The following is a 19,015-nucleotide window of genomic DNA, read 5'->3' as shown; positions in this document are numbered from 1 at the left end:
AATGATACTTCAGAGTCTTACTCATATGGAAAGGCTGTGGAAGCTTCTCAAAAGTTGTTCTGTCAATTCCTAGTTTCAGTGACTCAGGGTTAGTGACAGTGTGTTTCGTGAACTTAAAAATCATGCACCAACTTCTCTGTCATAGGAAAACCGTGCCTCAGATGTGACCGTTGTTTTTGAGTCAACATAGGCTCCAGGACAGAATTTAAGCTAAGGCTACACGTCCAGGGTCCCAACTTGAAAAAACTAACCACAGTGGTCTGATCTCCCCCAGCTTCCCCTTGCTCCCACCCCAGCAGCTCTGCTTCTCTGAGTCCCTTCTCTCTCTAGAAAGCCGACAGGAGCACCCTGGCAGGCAAGGCAAGCCGGGTTGACCTGGAGGCGATGGCAGTGGAGATGAACGAGATGATGCAGAGCATGCTATTCAGGGTCGTGTCCCATGAGGATGACTGGAAGAAGGTTGTGGAGCAGCTCAGCAAGGACCTGGGCACCAAGGTGAGTTTCCCTGTATTAGGTATTACTTGCTGCATGACAAATTACTCTGGATTAGCGACTTAAGGCAACAAGCATTTTGTTTCTGAAGGTCAAGAATTTGGGAGCAGCTTAGCTGGGTGGCTCTGGGTCTCCCATGAGGTTGCAGTCAAGATGTCATCTGGGGCTGCAGTTCTTTGCAGGTGACTGGGGCTGGAGAAACCACTTCTAAGGCGGTGTTACAGAAACACAACAAGGGGGGCCCTGGGATGATATACTATTATTGAAAGAAGGCCCGGGTCTGTTATGTCCGCCGCCCTAGGAAAGAAGTTTCTCAATGCCAGAGATTCGTGAAAAGGAAAGGAAATGTTTATTTAGTGCTATACTAACTTAAAGTAGTGACCTAATGTCTTTATCAAAAACCCTAAAGTCCCTAAAAACACCCACAAACACACACAGTCCTTCCTTCCTTCCCCCTTTGCTCAGTCCAGAGTACCGTATCTCAGGAAAGGAAATAGAAGTCCATGGCTCAGGCAGTCCTCTGGTTCTTCCCAGTTAGTACTCCATCTCAACTGGGAGGCCTCCCTGGGTTCCCAGCACCCTCGGCTGAGTCGCCAGGATCTCTGCTAAAACCAGGTGGTGGTTCCCCCTTCTAAAGCTGTGGGGGTCCCCACTCAGGCACAGGCACGTGGTCCTCTCTCCCAGGGCCACGGGAGTCCCCACTCTGCCAGGCCACGTGGTTCTCCCTCTCAGGGCTGCGGGAGTCTCCACTCTGTCAAGGCCGCGTGGTTCTCCCTTTCTCAGGGCTGTGGGAAGGGGAGAGTCCCCACTCTGCCAAAGCCACGTGGTTCTCCTTCTCTGGGATGCGGGAGTCTCCACTCTGCTAAAGACGCGTGGTCCTCCCTCTCTCAGGGCTGCGGGAAGGGCGAGTCCCCACTCTGCCAAAACTGCATGGTTTTCTCCTCCAGGGCTGCCGCGTGGTTCTCTCCTAATGGCTGCCGTGTCTGGGTTTAAATCCCCCGCACCAATCTTCTTCTGCAGCCCCATTTCTGACTCCTCCTACACTTGGGCACACTTGCCCTCAATCTACTGTCTTCTCCAGCTTTTCTGGTCGCCATCGTGGGGCTGGGCAGGTGTGGCCCCATGTCCTGGAGTCAATCATCTCCAAGCTCCCACGCAGGCAGGCGCTGTAACTCGGGGCACCTGCCCCCCCCAGTTACGTCTTGGTGGAGAAGTTACTTCCATTCCCCTGGCTCAGGGTATGGCCACAGCTATTTAACATATCTAAGCGACCAGCCAAAGGCTATAGATATGTTAAATGACCACGCCAGAGCTTAGCTGCAAGGCTGTTGCTATGCAAAACAGCTCTCAATGGCCCTGCTCCATTTGTTGCTTCCCCCAACCCACACCCTGGGTGGGGGGGGATGGAGACATCCCAAAATCTCCTGGACACCTTAAGTTCTGGACCCCGTTTCAAATGCCCATTTGGGGTCCCCGCTCTTGGCTGCACCCTGTAACAGCGGCACCCTTCTGTGGCTGTGGGCAAGGCTCCTCATCCTTCATCCCATGAACTCCTTAAGGCCACTTGGGGAGCCTCACAACACTGCAGCTGACTCCCCTCAAAATGGGTGACCAAGGGAGAATGACAGACAGAACTTTTACACATATCAGCTGGAAATCTGTGAAGAGCTCTCTTTCATCAGTTTGAGCTGATGACCCTGAAATATGGTCCTTTCAAGGAAAGAAAGAAACAATGATGAATTATTTCCTTTATGACCAGTTTTCATGGTAACATATTGATGGAAATAGCCACATCCAAAACACGGTGGCAAATGAGGGTTTCGATTGAAACCGAAACCCTCATTTCAGTGGATTGAGCGTGGGCTGCGAACCAAAGTGTTGCAGGTTCGATTCCCAGCCAGGGTACATGCCTGGGTTGCAGGTAATAACCTCCAGCAACCGCACATTGATGTTTCTCTCTCTCTCTCTCTCTGTCTCCCTCCCTTCCCTCTCTAAAAATAAATAAATAAAATCTTTAAAAAAATAAACTATCGTAATAAAATAAGAATAAAAAATATGGTGACCACAAAAAAAATAAATAAATAAAAATAAACTATCAAAAAAAAATTCAGAAGTCCCACTTTACAAAAGAGTCTGGCAGTTTTTCAGAAAGTTAGACATGGAATTACCATCCTGTCACAGGTGGGCACAGGTAACCAGGTTCTTAGTGATCGGGACAAAGAATTGAACCGAACACCCAGAGTTTATAGAAGAGAACACGGGAGCAGGCCAACTCCAAGCAGAGATTTGCCTCAAGGGCTGGAGGGACTTTATGCTTATAGAGCGGATCCTTCCTGGCTAGTTTTAGTGGGCTTTTACTGAGTATGTACAAGTAGTTGCATTACTTTAAAGCTACTGCGCATGTGGTTTCCCATGATCCTCCCCGATTGGCCACCAGGGAAGAGAGTCCCAAAATGCTAGGGAATTAATCCCTGTTTCTCCTGGTGTCACAGGTGGGCACAGGTAACCAGGTTCTTAGTGATCGGGACAAAGAATTGAACCGAACACCGAGTTCATAGAAGAGAACATGGGAGCAGGCCAACTCCAAGCAGAGATTGACCTCATGGGCTGGAGGGACTTTATGCTTATAGAGCAGATCCTTCCTGGCTAGTTGTGGTGGGCTTTTACTGAGTATGTGCAAGTAGTTGCATTAAAGCTACTGCGCATGTGGTTTCCCATGATCTTCCCCGACTGGCCACCAGGGAAGAGAGTCCTAAAATGCTAGGGAATTAATTCCCGTTTCTCCTGGGGTCCCCCTGTACTAGGTTCACTTTTCTCTAAGCCAGAGAATTATAGCTCTCCATGCTAGAGATTGGTGAAAAAGAAAAGAGTTATTTATTCAAGTTATACAAACTAAAAGTAATGACTTAATGTCTTTGTTAAAATCCCAAAGTTCTTTGAAACACCCACAAACACACAGTCCTTCCTTCCCCCCTTTGCCCAGTCTGGGGTACCGTATCTCAGGAGAAGAAATAGAAGTCCGTGGCTTAGGCAGCTCCTGGTTTTTCCTAGTAATTTGTGCTCAGCTGGCAGTCTTTCCTTAGTTCCCAGTATCACTGGTTGTGTTGCCAGGATCGCCAGCTAAAGCCGCGTGGTGATTCTTTCCATGGCTGTGGGGGGATCCCTCTTTCTGGGAGAGCGACGGCGGCAGCAGCAGCACCGAGAGGGCTACCGTGGAGCTCATTGTGTCCTGGCCAGAGCAGGTGGCTGCAAGGTTAGCTGAGCCCGAGAGAGGTGAGAGTGCGGGCACAGCTTGCGGAGGCCTGGCGGTGGCTGCGGCGGCCGGGCAGTGATCCGGTGTTCCTGAGTCACTTACTGGTGGCCCCTTCTCTCGGCCTCGGCTGCAGAGCTGGCTGGGGCTCGGAGCCGGGTGGTAGAGGAGCTGCAGGCGGCTGCATCCCGGACGGTGTCTGCACGGCTGCGGGAGTCCCCACTCTGCTGAAGCCGCATGGTACTCTCTCAATGGCCGCCAAGTCTGGGTTTTTAAATCCCGCGCCAATCTTCTTCTGCAGCCCCATTTCCGACTCCTCCTACACTCGGCCTCACATGCCAGAACTCTCAAAGCCTTCCAGCTTTACTGGACTGCCATTGTGGGTCTGGGCAGGTGTGGCCCCATGTTATGGAACCAATCATTTCCAAGTTCTCACGCAGGTACAGGCGCAGTAACCAGGGGGAGTTGCCTCCCAGGCTCCGTAACTAGGGAAAGTTACTTCCATTTCCCTGGCTTAGAGCTTGGCCAGAGCTATTTAACATATCCATGCAACCAGCCAAAGGCCATAGATATGTTAAAAGACCACACCAGAGGGTAGCTGCAAGGCTGTTGCTATGGGAAACAGCTCTCAATGGCCCTGCTCCATTTGTCCCTTCCCCTGGGGTGGAGGGTGAGGACATTCTATATATTTTTCTAATATTTCCTGGACACCTTGAGTTCTGAACCCCATTCCAAATCTCTATTTGGGGACCCTTTGGCTGCACCCTCCTACACTGGGGTCCCTCTGTACTAGGTTCACCTTTCTCTAAGCCAGAGAATTACAGCTCTCCATGCTAGAGATTGGTGAAAAAGAAAAGTTATTTATTCAAATTATACAGACTAAAAGTAATGACTTAATGTCTTTGTTAAAATCCCAAAATCCCTTGAAACACCCATAAACACACACAGTCCTTCCTTCCCTCCTTTGCCCAGTCTGGGGTACCATATCTCAGGAGAAGAAATAGAAGTCCGTGGCTTAGGCAGCTCTTGGTTTTTCCTAGTAACTTGTGCTCAGCTGGCAGGCCTTCCTTAGTTCCCAGCATCATTGGTTGTGTTGCCAGGATCTCCAGCTAAAGCCGCGTGGTGATTCTTCCCATGGCTGCCGGGGGCGGGGGGGGGGGGGGGAGCCCCCTTTCTGGGAGAGCGACGAGAGCGACGGCAGTGGCGGCGGCAGCAGCAGCACCGAGAGGGCTAGCGCGGAGCTCATCGTGTCTTGGCCAGAGCAGGTGGCTGCAAGGTTAGCTGAGCCCGAGAGCGGTGAGAGTGCGGGCGCGGCTTGCGGAGGCCTGGCGGTGGCTGCGGTGGCCGGGCAGTGATCCAGTGCTCCCGAGTCACTTATTGGTGGCCCCTTCTCGCGGCCTCAGCTGTAGAGCTGGCTGGGGCTTGGAGCCAGGCGGTAGAGGAGCCTCAGGTGGCTGCATCGCGGACGGTGTCTACGCGCCTGCGGGAGTCCCCCCTCTGCTAAAGCCGCATGGTTCTCTCTCCTCAGTGGCTGCTGTCCTCCCTGCGCTGCCACAGCTGCATGGTTCTCCCCAATGGCCGCCGCACCTCAGTTTAAGTCCCCGCGCCAAATCTTCCTCTGCAGCCCCATTTCCGACTCCTCTCACACTCGGCTTCACATGCCAGAACTCTCAAAGCCTTCTAGCTTTACTGGACTGCCATTGTGGGTCTGAGCAGGTGTGGCTCCATGTCATGGAACCAATCATCTCCAAGCTCTCATGCAGGTACAGGTGCGGTAACCAGGGGGAGTTGCCTCCCAGGCTCGGTAACTAGGGAAAGTTACTTCCATTTCCCTGGCTTAGAGCTTGGCCGGAGCTATTTAACATATCTATGCAACCAGCCAAAGGCCATAGATATGTTAAAAGACCACGCCAGAGGGTAGCTGCAAGGCTGTTGCTATGGGAAATAGCTCTCAATGGCCCTGCTCCATTTGTCTCTTCCCCTGGGGTGGGGGGTGAGGACATTCTATATATTTTTCTAATATTTCCTGGACACCTTGAGTTCTGAACCCCATTCCAAATCTCTATTTGCGGACCCTTTGGCTGCACCCTCCTACAATACCACTCAGCATTTCACTCCTAGATATATATACCCAAGAGAAAACATGTCCATGTAAAAACTTGGATACGGATGTTCATCGCAGCATTATTCATAAGAGCTAAAAAGTGGAAACAACTCAAATGTCCATCAATGGATGAATGGATAAACAAAATGTAGTCTATCAATAAAATCAAATATTATTCATCCCATAAAAAAGAATGAAGCACTAATACATGCTATAACCTGGATAAACCTTGAAAACATTATACTCAGTGAAAGAAGTTAGATAAAAAATGCCACAGATTGTTTGATTCCATTTATATGCAATGTTCAGAATAAGCAAATCTACAAAGTACAATAGAGTAGTAGTGGTTGCCTGCCTCTGAGGGCCTAGGAGGAAATGAGGGGTGACTGCTAATGGAGAGGAGGCTTCTTCTGGGTGTGATGAGAATGTTACAAGATCAATTGTGGTGATTTGATGGTCACACAATTCTGTGAATATATTAAACGCCATTGAATATATATGCTGCACTCAGTAAATATGTGTTGAATGTATGAATACAGGGTGTCGGGACCATGGGAGGAATGTTTCTCCGGCCTGTAGGCCTGTGGTTGAGCATAGGTTTGGCTTTATCACTTGGAGGCAGTAACTGATGCTGTTTCTTTGCCTTGCGTGCTGGTAAGGTCACGTGGCAGCTCCCCTCTAGCATTAGCGTGCCGTTAGGGGTACAAACCATAACCCAAGTTTGTCAGTTCCCTTTCCTTAACCACCTCACTTTGTCTGTTTAATCCTGTTACACCCTCTGTAACTTTGCGGGCTACTGCAAATCCTTTTCTGGAGGGTGGCAGGACGTGAATTAGTTGACTAAACATTCTTTTCTTCCCTTTGTCTATTGCAGCTGGTCCACAGGGATTTGGAGGATCTAAAGAAAGACATAAATGAGGTCGAGCAATTAGTCAAGAAGCTGCTAATTGAAGGCCTCCGATTTGATCCAGACAGCGCTGCCGGCTTTAGGAAGTGAGCCCCTGCTGGGTCGGGGTGGAGCTGGTGGAGACTAGGGGATCCTCCAGGGAGGAAACAAGTGACCTAGCTGGGTAGCTCTGTTGGTTGGAATCCCAGAGCATTCTGGGAGCAAGAATTCCAGACCTATGGACGTGGGGAGGCAGGATGGGTTTCCCAAGTGGGTGTGGAAAGGGTTGGGGTGAGGTTGAGAGTGCCGGGCACTCAAACCTGGGCAGCTCTGGTCTTGATTGGTGGAGGGGCTTCAGGAGTACATCTGCTCCTAAGCTCTTTTGCCACAAATGAGGAGGTTCAGAGAGGGAAGGAGCCATGCAAGTGGGAGCCTGGATGGATCTGGGAACACAGCCAGGTCCTCTGCCCCCATCCACACGGCACCCCCAGACAGAGGGATTCAATGTCCTGGGAGCTCTTGTCCCCGGATCACCCCTCACGCCTCTCTGAAGGCTACTGTGTGTACTGTGAAGGTTAGCTTTCCAGGAGGTCCCTGCTTTTAAAGACCTCCATTAATCATGTTTAAGGCAAGGAGATACACTACACTTTTATTTCCTCACCTCCATCCCAGGCGGCCACAAATGGGGGTCGGCAGAGGCCAGCAGAACTGAGCGGAGCTGGGCCAGGCCAGTGGGTGTAGGATGTGGGTGGAAGTCCTGGCCCTGATGCACAGACAGACCTGCATCCTCCCCCAAGCACTGCCTGGAGATGGGGCAGCCTCGCAGGGCCTGACTGGGGTGCCACAGCTGAGGAATGGCTGTCTTCCAGGAAACTGTTTGAGCGGGTGAAATGCATTTCCTGCGACCGGCCTGTGGAGATGATGACTGGACCGTGAGTACTGCCGCCAGGGGGCACCCGCGCCTTCTTTTGGACAGACACCCCCACCCCACCCCCACCGCCCCCTGTGGCTGCGTTGTTCTGGGAGCATTTATAGGCACATCCACTTACTTGTCTTGTAGACATCATTTTGTTCGCTCCCTGTCCCTGATTGAGCCAGCACCATCCCCTCCTTTCTTCACCTGCACTGTCAGGGTGCCCACTGTCCTAGGGACTGGGTCAGCTCCAAAAGAAAAATAGTGGTGACCTAGCTGGGTAGCTCTGTTGGTTGGAGCGTCATCTTGTACACTGAAAGGTTGCAGGTTTGGTCCCTCCTCAAGGCGTGTGCAGAAGGTATGGGGTCTCTCTTTCTCCCTCTTTCCCTTTCTCTCAAATCAATAAATATATTCTTGGGTGAGGATTTAAAGTAATAAATAATAATAACAACAATAATAATGATGGAAGAAAACTATAGGGGAAAGCAGAACTTTGTGGGAATTTGCACCCTGGCTGGCATAGCTCAGTGGATTGAGCTCGGGCTGCGAACCAAAGTGTCGCAGGTTCAATTCCCAGTCAGGGCACATGTTTGCGTTGCAGGCCATGACCCCCAGCAACCGCACATTGATGTTTCTCTCTCTCTTTCTCCCTCCATTCCTTCTCTAAAAATAAATAAATAAAATCTTAAAAAAAAAAAAGAACTTTGTGGGAATTCCTCGCATGCATTTTTATGGTCTAATACTTTATTTAATGATGTGAAATTCACATAAGAGTAACCATTTAAAGTGAATGATTCAGGGGCATTTATTTAGTTCATTTACCATAATGTGCAACCAACACCTTTAATTCCAAAACACTTTTATCATCTGGAATCCCCTGATTTACTAAGCAATCGCTTCTACTGCCTGCTCCCCTCAGCCCCTGACAACCTCGAATCTACTTCTGTCTATGAATTTGTCTATGCTGGACATTTCATAGAAATGGAATCATCCAGTCTATTGTCTCTTGCACTTGGCATCTTCCACAGAACATAGTGTTTTTCAGGTTCATCCAGGTTGTAGTGTGTGCCAGTACTTTGCTCTTTTTTGTGGCTGAATAATGTCCCATTGTATGGATAGGCCACACTTATTGTTGGTCAATTTATACATTGATGGGCATTTGGGTTGCTTCTACCTTTTAACCTTAATGAATAGTGCTATTGTGAACATGCATGTAATATATTTGTTTGAACACCTGTTTCCAATTCTTCTGGATGTAAACCTGAGAGTGGAAGTGCTTGGTCATATGGCAACTTTATGATGAACTTTTTGAAGATGCAACTGACAATATTCTGGTTTAAGAGCTAGGATCTTGCTATGTCCCTGGCCTCTGCAGTGCTAATCTGGCCCTGGTGACCAGTGAAGCTCAGCAATACCCCCATGCCAGTGCACATTCATGGAGGGGCTTTGGAACTATATTCAGAGCCTTTCTTTCAGACAACAGATACCTAGTTGCAGTATTCCTTATAATAGTAAAAAAAAAAAAAGAAAGAAAAGAAAAAGGAAACAAGCTGAGTGGTAAATGAGTTACAGTAAATTCATGTCAGCCAATACAGATCGTGTTATAAAAGAAACCACATCGCAGGAAATTCTGAGATGTGGAAATGATCTCCAACTGTGATGTCCAGTGCAGTAGCCCCTGGCCACATGCAGCTTGTTGAGCACCTGAAACATGGTTAATACAATTGAGGAACTGAATTTGAAACTTATTTAAATTTAGTTAATTTAAATAGCCATGTGGCCAGTGGCTGCCATATTGGCTAGCACGGTTGTGGAAGAATATGAATGACCTGGGAAAGGTTTTGCAATAACTTAAATGAGAAAATCAAGTAGTAGGTGTGTTATGATTCCATTTTTGTTAAAAAAATATATAAACATCGAAAAAATACTGGTAGGACACATATCAAAGTATGTGTCACATGGTTACAGTACTTTTTTGCTTATTTGTGCTCTTACATGCTTTCTAAAGTTCAGGCAATGTGTATTACTTTAAATTTTATTGTGGCTTAAATACATACAATAAAGTATGTAAATATTTACTGTTCAGCTTGATAAGTTTTTTTATCCTCACCCAAGGACATGCTTATCAATTTCACAGAGAGGGCAAGGGAGGAAGAGAAACATCGATGCCTCTTGCATGCACCCCAAATGGGGACCAAACCTGCAAACTAGGTATGTGCCCTAACTGGGAATTGAACACGCCACCTTTCAGTTTACAGGACATCGCTTCAACCAACTGAGCCACACCAGCCAGGGCTTGGTGAGTTCTACATGTGTACACACCCTCATATCCCCCACGCAGATCAAGATGTAGAACAGGTCCAGCTCCTGAAAAGGCTACTGTTTTTTTATTTTTGTTGTGGTAAAATACACATAACATAAGTTAATCACTTTATGGAGAACATTTCAGTGGCATTTTGGACATTGACAATATTATGCAGGTACCACCTCCAGTTCCAGAACATTTCTATCAGTCCAGAAGGAAATCCCTTACCTGTTAGCCATTCCCCTTGCCCCCAAGCTCTGACCACCTCCAGTCTGTGTCTGATGTTTACTTTTATTATAACTGTAACATTTTTTAATGATAATTGGAACTTTTTTTAGTGACTTACAAAGATTATCGGGGTTCACCAGAGCCCTTGTAGGGCAGCCTTAGGCTAAATTTGAGGGTCGGTTCTTGGAGAAAGTGGGAGCCCTGCGCCCTCTGCTGGCCATGTATGCCTACTACTGAGCTCTTGTTCAACAGACACCTCATCACCATCCGCAAAGCCCAACTGCTGTCTCGGCTTCGTCCAGCTAGTGCCAACAGCTACGAGTACCTCCAGCGGCAACAGATGAGGTGAGCAGACTGGAGTTCTGCCCCACAGAGGACCCTCAGGACCCAGGAGCCCTGCAGAGACCTAAACTCTAGTCCCAGGATCCAAAGACTATCCCAGGGCACTGCCAGCCATCTGTAAGGAGTATGTTTGGGGAGATAGCTAGGGCAGGAGACAGGCATGTGAGAAGAAAGGAATGGACATATTTATTGGGCATCTATTATGAGCCAAGAATCATCAGGGAAGGGTTTCTTATTTAAATCTCACAACCCCCTATGAGCTAGGGGGTAATGTGCCTGCTTCTCGCTGGAGGACGTAAGTAAATTCGGTGAGGCTTGCTGTGGCCGGGCAGACACTGTGCTAAGCGCTTTGACATACTTGACCTCATTAAATCCTTACACTTTGCCCTTTGAGGAATATTCTGTTATCATCCCATTTCACAGTTGAAGAAATTGAGGCTCAGAGAACTTAAGCAACCTGCCTAAGGTCACAGGTAGTAAATGGCAGAGCTGGCACCTGAATCTGCGGATTTCCACCAGACCCAGCTGGCTCCCTGGGTCCCAGCCCCATCCCTCACCCTCTGGACATCCCATGGCATCAAGGTGCTCCCCACCCCCAGGTGGAGGAATAATAGTAACCACAGCCACACAAGGGGAGGGACATGGGACCCTGTGCCCCGTGCCCTTATATGCCTTGCCTGATTCTTTCTGGAGATCAAGAGGCTAAGAGCATATGTTTGGCAGGTCAGATCAGGCCTCCAGGGGTGGCTAGGGTCTGGGGAAACGTAGGCCTTGATTTTTTCTCTGGCCCCACTCTGTCTGCTTCTGTCCACTCACCAGGCCCCAGGCCTGTTCGGCTACACCACCAAAATCAGCTGGAAGAAATTCCAGTCTTCCCTTGTTACTGGCCACGTCCTTAGGGCCTAGCCTTAGGCTCCTTGGGGGTAGAGGGGTCTTCACGTGGCTGCTGACCCTCCTGCCCTGTCCAAGGGAACAGCAGCGGCTGAAGCAGCTTCAGGACCTCGGAGACAAGGACTGGAGTGATGGCCCTGGGAATGACGCCAACCACAAGCTCAAGTCATATAACTTGTCAACACTCTACCCCTATGGGGACCCTGAGTTGCTGGACTATGATACTGTGAGTCAGGCCGCAGCCTGGATGGTGGGTGACCCGGGGCAGGGGGCCATGCTCTTTCTGCTGGGCCTGTGTGTATACTACACGGGCTCAAGGTCACTCCCTTACTTGGGGCCTGGGCCATCCAACAGGCCGAGGTGGACATCCTGGGAGTGGACGGGATCCTGTACAAGGGCCGAATGAACACCCAGGACGGGGCACAGCCACTGGCCAGTGTGGAGAAGGAGTCGGCTGGTGAGAGGCGTCAGGCTTTCCTAGGCACTCCTGTCTAGTGTCCTGGCTTTGCTGGCCAGCATGAACAGAGGCCCTGGCAAGCAGGACCCAGAGCTGGCACCATCCCTGACCGGGGGGTCCTCACACAGCCACTTGCAAAAACAAGGTTCTACTGTATGCCAGACACTGCATACAGCAGACTCAGTGCCGGGGAGACAAAGGGGAGCAAAAACAGTGGTTATGCTCTGGAGTCTCCATATGAGTAGAATAAGCAGACTAAGCAGATAACTGAAGGTGAGGCTGAACAGCTGACCTGAAGGGAGGGCCCTGGTACTAGGACTGTTTGTGACAAAGCATGAGGGCCTAGGAAGGGGTGCTGGCGGTCCCCCCAAAGGTGGGATGCTGGGCTGGTGATGGGAGAGTTGTGACAAAACACGCTGGCCCAAGGAGAGGGACTGGGTACTGCCCTGAGGCCTCTGAAAAGGGACCAAGTTTTCTCTAGATGGAGGGCTCAGGTGGGACAAGAGCAGTCCAGGTGGAAGGAATAGGAGGCGCAAAGTCTCTGGAGTGGATGTGAGCCAGGCAAAGTCAGGCACTCAGAAAGGTGAGTCCACCTGAGGTGCAGAGATTGGGGTGGGGCTGGGCATGAGGAAGAGGGCACTTGGACAGACCATGGAGGCTGTGTCCTAATGTCAAGGGCAGGCTAGGGTTGGGCCGGAGGAGAGTCTGTCACACACGTGGAATCAGTCCTCTGGTTGCTGCAGTATTGAGGCCCTGGCTCCAGATGGCTTCTACCAGGGACCCCACCATTCAGCTCCAGCACTGGGCCACCAAGACTGAAAGGTGCACCTTCCTGGGCTGGTGACTGCATCACTCCAGTCCCTGCCTTCATCTCTGCCTGTACACAGGAGCCTGCTCACTGTGTATTCTCCTCTCTGTCTCTTGTAAGGATACATGTCATTGGACTTAAGGCCCAAATTAACCCAGTGTGCTCTTATCTCAAGATCCTTTGCTTAATTACATCCACAAAGATTTTTTCTCCAAAACAGGTTACATTCACAGGTTCCAGGGGACATCTTTTTTGGGGCCATCCTTCAACCCAGTATAGACCTCCCCCTGGTCCAGGAGGGTGGGACAACCATCTTCAACCCCACATGCCCTCTGGGGCAAGGCTGTGGCCTGCAGTGTTAATACTCCTTTCTGGGTGCCTGGCAGTGGATGCTGTTGGGAGGGGACTCAGGCTGGGCTTCAGGAATCAATCACCAGGCAGAATAACAACGGCATGCCTAACATTTAATGTCTGACTTCTTTTTTTATAATCACATTTTATTGTTTATGCTATTACATTTGTCCCAATTTTTCCCCCTTTGACTCTCTCCACCCAGCCTCCCCCTCCACTCCCTCAGGCAATCCCTACAACATTGTCCTTGTCCATGGGTCATGCATATATGTTCTTTGGCTACTTAATTCCCTGTGCTGTACTTTACCTCCCATGGCTATTCTGTAGCTACCAATTTGTACTTTTTAATCCTTGCACCTTTTCCCCCATCCTCCCCGGCCCCCCTCCCTTCTAGAAACAATTGAAACATTCTTAGTATCTATGATTCTGTTTCTGTTCTGCTTGTTTATTTATTTTGGTTTTAGATTTAATTATTGATAGATATGTATTTATTGCCATTTTATTGTTCATAGTATTCTTCTTCTTCTTCTCCTTAAAGAAGACCCTTTAACATTTCATATAATACTAGTTTTGTGCTGATGAAATCCTTTAGCTTTTCCTGGTGTGGGAAGCTCTTTATCTATTCTTTGATTCTAAATGACAGTTTTGCTGCATTGAATAATCTTGAGTGTAGTTTCTTTTGAGAAATCAGCTGACAATCTTATGGGGACTCCCCTCTAGGTAACTAGCTACTTTTCTCTTGCTGCTTTTAAGATTCTCTTTGTCTTTAACCTTTGGTATTTTAATTACGATGTGTATTGGAGTGGAACTCTCTGTGTTTCCTGGAATTATATGTCTATTTCCTTCACCAAATTAGGGAAGTTTTCTTTCATTATTTCTTCAAATAGGTTTCTAAATTCTTTCTCTCTTTTCCTTCTGGCACCCCTATGATGTGAATGTTGAAACACTTGAAATTGTCCCAGAGGCTCCTTACACTATCCTTTATTTTTTATTTTTTTGGATTTTTTATTTTTTTTTCTTCTTGCTGTTCTGATTGCTTGTTTTTTGCTTCTTTGTGTCCCAAATCTCTGGTTTGATTTTCAGCTTCATCTACTCTACTGTTGATATCCTGTAAATTGTTCTTTATTTCAGTTAGTGTATCCTTCGCTTCTGACTGGATCTTTTTTATGCTGCTGAGGTCCTCACTAAGTTCCTTGAGCATCCTTGTAACCAGTTTTGAACTCTGCATCTGACAGATTGCTTTTCTTGTTTCGTTTAGTTCGTTTTTTAGAGTTTTGTTCTGTTCTTTCACTAGGGTCATGTTTCTTTGTCTCCTCATTTTGGCAGCCTCCCTGTGTTTGTTTTTATCTATTAGGTAGAGCTACTATGTTTCCCAGGCCTGGTGGAGTGGCTTAAAGTAGTAGGTGTCCTGTGAGGTCCAGTGGCACAGACTCTGCTATCACCCAAGTTGGATCCTCAGGGTGAGTCCACTGTGTGGGCTGTGCAGCACCCTCCTTATAGCTGAGCCTTGACTGCTGTTGGGTTGGCACATCCCAAATCAGCTGCCGCCGATGTTCTGCTGGGGGTCACAGAGCATTAACTACAAAGTGACCTGCAGATGGCTGCTACTTGTGCTGGGCTTGGAGGTGACCAGGAGAGGCCAAGCTGTGAACCAAGGCTGGCTGCTGGTAGTGCCAAGCCTGGGGCAACTTAGCAAGAGTTATGGGACTGGAGCCAGATGCTGCTTTTTGGGAGAATTTAGGAAAATCTGAAGCAATGAATCTGACATCTTGCCAGAGCCCAACAACTGAGGGAGGCATTGCACAAATCAGCAGGTAAGGGCACCCTTGGTGCAAGGGCCAGGACGACGTTACACACCTGGGCCATGTCTCCACTCATTCACTGGACAGCGTCCCTCTCCCTCCAGAGGAAAGGACATTTCTCCTCATGGCTCATTCATTCTCAAGACCCATGACCTGCAGAGCAGGACTGAATCATGACACCTCAGCTACTCTGTTCTGCTGGGGGGTGGGGGGCAACAAAATCTATTTAGCCTTAAATATCAATTAGAAGCCAACCTGGACAGATCTTTTGACTAGTGTGCTCTTGGAACTCATTTATTTACTCCAAAGAACATTCCAATCCAAACAATCATCATCTAAACTTAAACTAGCTAGTGTGAGCCCCACCCAGGTTCAGACTGGTCCCAGATGCATCCATCTGTTCATCCCAGTGTCCACCAAATCCTGCTGTGCATTCAGTCCTTTGCTAGTCCCACGGGGTTACTGGGAGGTGTCCAGCCAGCCTGTGGTCTCCAGATGCCTGTACCGTGGTCAGAATCTCCGGGCAGAGGGACAGCTGATCCCCAGTGAGTGACGCCCCCAGTAGGAGGGCAAGGGGGCATGCTGAGGCTGGTAGTCAGCAGGCTGGACTTTCAGAGAATCTCCATGGCAGGCTGCACATGGGCAGGACTCCAGGGGGAGGTGGTGGCAGAAGGTGGACTCAAGGGAGTAGACTTGTCTCCAGCCTACGCCTTCCTCACCAGCTTTGGGTGAACTGCCTAAAGCACACCCCTGGCCAGGCCCCTTCCCAGTTCAGAAAGGCTACTGTAACAAATTACCACACATTGAATGGCTCAAAACAACGTTATTTTGTCTTAGTTCTTGAGATCACAAATCTGAAATGAGTCTTCTGGGCTAATATTGAGCTGTCAGAGTTAGCCCAGGGCTGGTTCCTTCTGTGGCTCTGGTGGAAAGTCTGGTGTCTCGCTGGTTCTGCCTTCCAGAGGCATTACTCTGATTTCAACGTTCGTTCTTATGTCTCCCACTCTCACCCTGACCTCCTTTACAAGGACCCTGTGGTTACATTAGGGCCACCTGGATAATCCAGGACCATCTCCTTGTCTCAAAAGTCCTTGACTGAATCACATCTGTAAAGTCCCTTGTGCCGTGTAAGGTGATGAGCTCACAAGTTCCGGAGATTAGGACATGGACATCTAGGAGGGCACTGCCCTCAGAGTACAGACTCCTGGGCTGACCTGACCCATGGCCCCTGGCCTCGTCTGTCCCCTCCATTCAACCTCATGGAACCGCTCACTCGCTCTCTCTCAACGAGCCCCACTGCTTCTCACCTTCGGGCCTCGGCCCATACGGTGTGCTCCTCCTGGAACCCCTGGAGAACATTTCCTATTTGCCAGGGCTCAGGTGTTCCCTCCTGCTGGGAGTCTCCTGGCTTACGCAGAGGCGAGCCTAGGAGGAGCAGGCATTGGGGTCAGGTGGTGAGTTTGTGTTTGGACATATAGAGTCCAAGCTTGTAGGAAACATCAGGGAGAGCACTGCGTCAGCAGCTGGGCTCCTGGGCCTCCCTGTGTCACCATTTGGGATCTGTATCCTAGGCCCACATCCCTTGCCTTGAAAGGAAGCAGGTCGATAATCTCACCAGTCGGCTGGTTGGCAGGTTCCACTTCTGACTCGTGGAGGGATACAGGTGCCAACTGGGGATCACAGTGGGGGCCAAGGAGCACCCCTCAGCCAGGCATTTGCTCTTGAGCAGAACCCATAAAGCACGTGGGTGGTGGTTCTTAACTCAGGCCTGAGGGACATGACCTAAGCTATACAGTTCCCAGAGGCTCATGGGGAATTAAGGTGGTGTCAGTTGGGTCCTTGAGGTTGTAGACCCTACGACAGAGTTAGGGACACAAGAGATTTTGAAGGGAAGAGCATTAACAAAGAGGAGGAAGGAGAGGGAGGGAGCAGGAAGAGACCCTCAGACAGTGCACAGACCTGATAAGGTCCAGGCCGGACCAATGGGGAGCTTCCGAGCAAAGAGAGCCCAGCAGATGGCCAGGCCCTGTGTTCCCATTGTTGACTGGAAGTGCTACCAGACCCTGAAGGTCTAACAAACCCCAAGAGCACTACCAGACCCCAAGATGCTAACAGGCCCCAAGGTGCTAACAGGTGGAGGCTGTTGGTTTCCTGCACTTCCTACAGCTGAGCACCATGTTCTTTCTTAAAGGGAGACCTGTGTGGCGCCTCCTGCTGCTGCACCCTGGTCTCCTGAGCCCTTGTCGGTGCCAGGTGTGTTTTAGAAGCCACTGGGGAAACCCAGTGCAATCAAAATGAAGGTGCTGCTCCCTTAGGGTTTTCACCCTGCGACAGATGGAGTCATGTGAACGAGTAAGTCAGTGAGTGTGTCAGATGAGACACAGAAATCGGGGGAGGATGGCCCGGGGGCAGTCCCTCCTGAGTGGGCGGTCTAAAGGACTCTCTGAGTCCCTTCAAATGAAGGGACATTTGAGGCAAGAATTGTCAGGAGACAGCCAGAGATGGAGACAGCTGTTCAGGCAGAGGGAACACTTGGTGTCCTGCATAAGAAGGAGCGTGGCACCCCCATAACTCTTGCCAGGCGCCAGGCATGGTCCTCTCCTCCAGGCCTTCCTCCCTCCTCCTCCTCCTCCCTCATCTTTGCTCTTGTGGCCTCTTTTACCCCATGATACTATGTCTTCTGCAGCAGCCTTTCGCCTGGACTCTGGATGGCCAGTCATGGTGGTTCTTGGCTGGACAGGGAGAAAAGGACACCTTGGGTTGAAAGTGGAAGATGGAGCCAAACCCAAAAGACCACATATTGTATGGCCCCCCTTCTATGAAATGTCCAGCACAGGCAAATCACATCAACAGATGCAGCTTAGCAGTTGCTAGGGGCTGGGGGGGGGGGGGTGGAGAATGGGGAGTGACTGCCTCATGGCTCATGGGCACCAGGTCTCCTTTTGGGATAATGAGAATGTTCTGGAACTAGATGGAGATGATGGATGCACAACCTTGTGAATGAACTTACCACCACTGAATCGTTCGTTAAATGCTTAATTATATATTATGTGAGTTTTACTAAAAAGTGCACACACACAAAAGATGGACTGGGAGGTGGGGTGAGAGTGCCACGGTGGTCTGGCCCCCCAGGGTGGGGAGACCTGAAGAGCGGCCTGACACCCAGCCGGTACCCAGTCCTGCCAGCGCCTCCCCTGCGTCTTGTTTCCGTCTCCTCCCGGCCTCGAGTCACCTCCAAACCCCTTTTCCTAGTATCTTAACTGTAAGAAGCCCGAGAAGGTGGGGAGAGAAGGTCCTTCCATAGACAGATGGGGAGGGGTGGGTGTGTGAAGGGGGGTGGGGGCAAAGGGCAGTCCCACCGGAGTGAGCAGGCCTTTGCAGAGCTGAGGATGACAGAGTGCTCCAGGGAGGGGCTGAGCTCCCAGAGAGCCGCCCCCCATTCCCGTCTCTTCCCCTCTTTTCCACCAAGCTGTGAAGGTTCCACATCCCCCGGCTCGAAACCTGTATGACCGCTTGGGTGCCACCTACCCCTGTGAGTACCTGCTCCTCCAACTCCCTGGCCCAAGGGGAATTCTGGTTGGGTCCCCCAGCCACAGACTGGGGTTCTCCTGCCCTACCTCACCCATCTTTCACATGCTCTGTGCCAGTGCCTAAGAAGGCCCCCCAGAGAGGCCCCCACCGGCACCCAGCTCCCTGGTGGGCCTCCAGCTGTTCTGGGCTCCTGCTTCACCCTTCAGCCAGGCTTCCTGGCCTGGACACCCAGGCTGGGAAGGCACCCAGGTGTCTTTTCCCAAGTGTCCAGTCAGCTGCAGAGGTGGGATAAGGGAGTCCACTCATTCTCTTGGCCTCTTGGCTGGGGCCTGTGGACCAGGCTGGAGGGAACTGAGCTCCCCTGATTCACATTGTCCTGGACCAGGCATTTGTGGGCACTTTTCATGTACAAAGCACTCTGCCCCTTACCTCACCCAGGCCTCATCCCAGCCAGGAGTGGTGGGTACTGCTAGCCCATTTGAAAGGGGTGGGGGCAGGGGGAGCGGAGGCACAGTGACCTCGGCGGAGCAGTGCAGGAGCTGGGACTCCTCCGGGTGCTCTGCTCCACTTTGGCGGAGCGGCAGTGAGGCACTTCCATCTTGGGGCTTCTCCTCTCTTAGGCCAGCCTCTGCCCGGAATGTTCTTGAGACAAATC

The 19,015-nt window shown here is 50.2% G+C and overlaps 1 protein-coding gene across 1 annotated transcript in view; it reads left to right on the top strand.

The window, feature by feature from the left end:
* The window catches only part of C3H16orf96 (chromosome 3 C16orf96 homolog), a 37,231-nt gene that overhangs the window by 16,749 nt on the left and 1,467 nt on the right, over window positions 1-19,015 (top strand). Inside the window, exons 9-15 of the mRNA XM_028517116.2 lie at window positions 331-495; window positions 6,721-6,839; window positions 7,602-7,664; window positions 10,431-10,523; window positions 11,490-11,637; window positions 11,766-11,868; window positions 18,299-18,361. Coding sequence (XP_028372917.1) covers window positions 331-495; window positions 6,721-6,839; window positions 7,602-7,664; window positions 10,431-10,523; window positions 11,490-11,637; window positions 11,766-11,868; window positions 18,299-18,361 — 754 coding nt within the window. The remainder of the gene's footprint in view (window positions 1-330; window positions 496-6,720; window positions 6,840-7,601; window positions 7,665-10,430; window positions 10,524-11,489; window positions 11,638-11,765; window positions 11,869-18,298; window positions 18,362-19,015) is intronic.

The sequence above is a fragment of the Phyllostomus discolor genome, chromosome 3, assembly GCF_004126475.2.
Source record: "Phyllostomus discolor isolate MPI-MPIP mPhyDis1 chromosome 3, mPhyDis1.pri.v3, whole genome shotgun sequence".
NCBI classification, from domain to species: domain Eukaryota; kingdom Metazoa; phylum Chordata; class Mammalia; order Chiroptera; family Phyllostomidae; genus Phyllostomus; species Phyllostomus discolor.
Note: the sequence above shows the minus strand (reverse complement) of the source record. Positions and strands in the feature narration are given on the sequence as shown.